At 41.7% G+C, this 4,530-nt stretch overlaps 1 protein-coding gene across 1 annotated transcript in view; it reads right to left on the bottom strand.

Moving 5' to 3' along the window:
• Positions 1-4,530, bottom strand: part of LOC106809576 (cytosolic purine 5'-nucleotidase-like) — a 54,558-nt gene that overhangs the window by 13,126 nt on the left and 36,902 nt on the right. The window contains 2 exon segments of the mRNA XM_014812704.1: positions 3,808-3,926; positions 4,288-4,405. Coding sequence (XP_014668190.1) covers positions 3,808-3,926; positions 4,288-4,405 — 237 coding nt within the window.

The raw sequence follows: 4,530 nt of genomic DNA, 5'->3' as shown, positions 1-4,530 counted from the left end.
CACTTAGTGAGCATGATGCTTATTGAACAGAAATAGTACATGCATACATAGTTATCTGTTATGAGACAATTTATAGTGAAGACCGAATCACGATTTTTTGCACGTAATATAATTTAGACTATAAATACATAGTAACGACCACCATAACGGCCCCCATTGAATATCGGCTAATGCTCCAGTTCATCCTTAAGTGCCCTGACACAGACTAGAGTCTATTTGTTTGGTATCTAGGCAACACATCAATACCCATCTGCCTCCTAATTTTATCCAGCCAACTATGTCTGACATTTACCTGCAGCTAGTGTAACTGCATTCATATTACTATAAAGTGACTCATATACTGACAAATCCACATAGCAACAACAACAACAGCAGCAGCAGCAGCAGCAGCAGCAGCAGCAGCAGCAGCAGCAGCAGAAGCAGAAGCAGCTGATGGAAAGCCTTTCATTCATTGTTCAATCACTATTGCCATGACGATGAGATGCTACAGTGGATGAATCGCTAGCTTAGGTACACAGCTACTTCACATTGAACTTAATTTCCACAGGAATGTTCTATTCAAGTATTATCCAACGAGCTGTAACATTTATAGTTAAGGTCTTTCTTCGCATAATGGTTTTCTTAAATCGTGATTAGTATGTTATATCTGTTACTGAAGGTAAACTGTCATACAGTTATGGCCTCAGTCTCACATAACGATCTATCAAAACTGAACAAGAGATTGATGTACAGCAGTACATAAATATGGAAAGATAATTTTACAAATTGGAACCCAATCAAGACGACCTTGCAGGAGGACATTTCTCTACAGATCAATAAACGACCAAGATCGATATTAACTGCCTACAGCTATAAGGCATGTAAAACTCTCAGTCACTAGCTTGATAAAGGCTATATAAAGGATAATTTTGTAAAAAACAGACCCATGCCAATCCCCACTCCTCATGCTAACTAGAACACAACAATGGCCGACACTGATATTAGTATTGCCTACTCCATCATTGAAGCTTTCTAACTATTCTTATTGTGCAAATACACAGCTGCGTGCGCTTGCAATTTTATAGCCGTGCACCAAAACAAATACGTGAAAGAAGCCGACTAGACATTTAACTTTTAAACAACCATCTGCCAATAAAACCAGGATATTGAGTTTGATCTTCAAATTTATAGCCTTTACAGCCAGAATCACAAGGTCACCAGTGACAGTTACAATTTGTATAGCAGGTAAAAGTATATCTTACGCTTACGGCTATTAATAGCACCTACCTCGTCTACTTGACGTAGAATCGTTCCCTCGGCAAAGAACAGCGGTTTCCTCGAGTCGACTACGATGTAGTCAAAGTAGGACCTCCAGTCTCTGTCGGGTGTGTTCAGTAGATACGACATTATCTTCTGCAAAAACAGACGCATTGCAGAGTTCCAGTGTGAATTGCATTAAAGAACACGACTTGCACGCTACTCACGCCCGAGCCACAATTCTATACGTAGTTAACGACGTTGTCACGGAGATAGCTGAATGCTCGGAAATTAAGTTCGAATTGGTGAGGAATATCCGATTTTGTTGTTGTTCACACGAGAGATTGCACGGCTTTGAGAAATTGGATAGTGTGTGGATGAGACAATCATTGTGTTACGTGACGCGTGTAATGGACAGTCAGAGTGAGAACACAAAGTCACTTACCTGCGTATACTTGAAGTCACTGTTCGTGAGCAGGAAGAGCTTGGCACCATTATCACCCATCCTATTAAAGTTTAAAAAAAACATCACATGAAAGACGCAAACTAGTTCATTTTTCACTAAATTTTCTGTTAAATTAGACAATATTTATGCTTGAATATAATCATGACTAATAATTGAAAATATTTTTTCTTAAATTTCAGAAAGGCACTATGATTAGCACAATTCTTCATGCTACCCTGTATGAGCTAATGGAGTCAGAGTGCACTTCAAACTTCTGCACATCATACACATAGCACACTTTTAACATTATTCATAGCATTCACATAAAGGATCACAATATTATATTTTTCACTATAAATGTTGACTATATCAGAAATTTTTAAAGCTAAACACTTACTTTTATTGTTCAATGTTATATATACTATTATGCTGTATTACATTATATCCCACTACTGTGTGTATCATGTACAAGGAAATCGGAATAGCTCACTTTTGTCACACCATTACAGGGAGCCATGAGCAATGGTGTCAACCATGATTACAAGCAAACAACACATCTGACGTTATAAAAATCAGCTTGCGGCTACGAAGCATTAGCAATGCGCATACATCACAAATAATGCCCAATCTAACCGATAATAACAGTGAAATCTCGAATATTCTCTTCTTTAAATTACTGGTAAGTGGAAACCGCGTATATTCCATGCAGATACAGTGCTGTATGTTGTTACTACAGGATGTTAGATGAAGAAACAAGATGGCCACGACTGGTGTGTACCATAGTGAATCAGCAAAGACAGTTGATGCTTCACCAGCATGTCAATCACATCATGTACATCTGCAACAATATGGAATACATGACACTGTATGTCGCACACTGACCGTGTCCCGCGCGCGCGTGCAGTGTCACTAGCATTAATCAGTAAATTACACCGATGCTTGCACGAGATGCAAGACAAACAACATGGAAACAGATATGTATACTAGCTAATACATTAACCATGTAATTGCACATTAACAAACCAAATATCAGCTAATTGATTAATGTTTGACTTGGCAAAGTTTACTAATTAGCGTAAACATCCCTCTCTTCCTCTCTCTCTCTCTCTGTCGCTCTGTCTTCCTCCATGCCTTCCCCCTCTCTTTCTCTCTCTCTCTCTCTCACTATCCCTCTCTTCCTCTCTCGCTCGCTCTCTCTCTCTCTCTATCCACATGTATTATTCTGTGTTTTGTGTGTGTGCACGTGCAAGGAGGGTATATGTATGTTTCTCTGGGTGTAGGTCTAATTTGAGTGAGTGCATTGTAGCATCTAGTTACTTTAGTCAGGCAATGTGAATCATGTGTGTGCGTGTATCTATAGCTAAGGGCGTTTTTGTTAATATGGAAGCGAAAGCAACAGCGATGATGCTAATATCAGATTCAGCAAGAAATCAACGATTGCAATCAGACGAGTGGCTGCAGTGTGCATTGCTGCATTTCACTTCATCACAATAAGGTCACGTCAGATATCAGATTGAGCGTTCTACTGTATGTGCGACGGTTTAACATTTATAGCGCGCATTCGTTGGCATTTCACTAAATGACAAAGTAGGAAAAATTTCACATGTCTGCTAACCTGCGTTTCAGTGTAAAAAAAGGTTTAGAAACAACTGACAAGCAGAGATTGAATTAGACTGGTGCGAAGTTCCGTGTGATGCACTGACTATAGTGGGCGAGTGAGCAGTGTACCTATACGCTGAGGGCACGGAGCCAGTCTGGCGGGCTCATTTCACCCTTTATAGAAGAAGATAAGATATAAATGCGTCTATTCGACATGTTTACAACTAAAGCGTCTCACCTCTCTAGTAGAACAGGAAGCCTATCGTCTTTAATTACATACTTGTCCGGGTCGTCAACGGTCCGTTGCTTCAGCGAGCCCTGCAATGTTCATATCTGCTATTTATTTGTGCACACAGCACCCCGTCTCATGGATATTAATACAGCTAAGGCTTCGTCGATCATTAATTGCTGAACACAACGACAACAACATGAGCCAGAGGAGCATTATTCATAGGCACTGATAGAAGACCGTGGATTAAGGACAGACAACAATAGGCACTGATAGAAGAAGCAAGAAGGGCCGTTACCGCTGCGGAACAGGCTTCCCATAATGCCATAGCACATGTCCATCTCGTGAGAGGCGTTGCGTATCTTCTGTTGGACCTCGCGGATATCCGGAATCTCCTTAGTGCTGCTGTCCAGATTCCTGCGAAGAAAGGTCACGTCGGCGTTTAAACGACCTGCAGTAGCATCGGGTTAGCTATTAGCAATGCGGAGTACACCTGACCACACCATGCTTGCAGCCTTGGGCACGGCACTATAGCTGTAGCTGTGTGCCAAGCAGCCATACATCGTCATTAGACACGGCACTCTTTGTAATAATTATATTATATATAATTTAATAATGCTCGCAGGGTTCTCTCTCCCCCCTCTCTCTCACACACTCTCTCACTCTCTCTCTCTCTCTCTCTCTCTCTCTCTCTCTCTCACACACACACACACACTCTCTCTCTCTCTCTCTCTCTCTCTCTCTCGTGGAATGAGTGCGTTGCCGTCCCCGCTCTCACCTGTACAATGATGATAGCGTACTGTCAAGGTTCTGTAGCTTGTCGTAGAGTTCACGTCTGTCAGTCCACACGTGCAGCTCCAGTGTTAGCTCCGGTACGACCAGGAACGTTCTCCAACCTGTAGAGGGTCAGAGAGAGAGTGAGAGAGAGAGATAGAGAGCGAGAGAGAGAGGGAGAGAGTGTGTGTGTGTGTGTGAGAGAGAGAGAGAGAGAGAGAGAGAGAGAGAGAGAGAGAGAGAGAGA

This window comes from Priapulus caudatus, unplaced genomic scaffold (genome assembly GCF_000485595.1).
Source record: "Priapulus caudatus unplaced genomic scaffold, Priapulus_caudatus-5.0.1 Scaffold365, whole genome shotgun sequence".
Classification (NCBI taxonomy): domain Eukaryota; kingdom Metazoa; phylum Priapulida; class Priapulimorpha; order Priapulimorphida; family Priapulidae; genus Priapulus; species Priapulus caudatus.
Note: the sequence above shows the minus strand (reverse complement) of the source record. Positions and strands in the feature narration are given on the sequence as shown.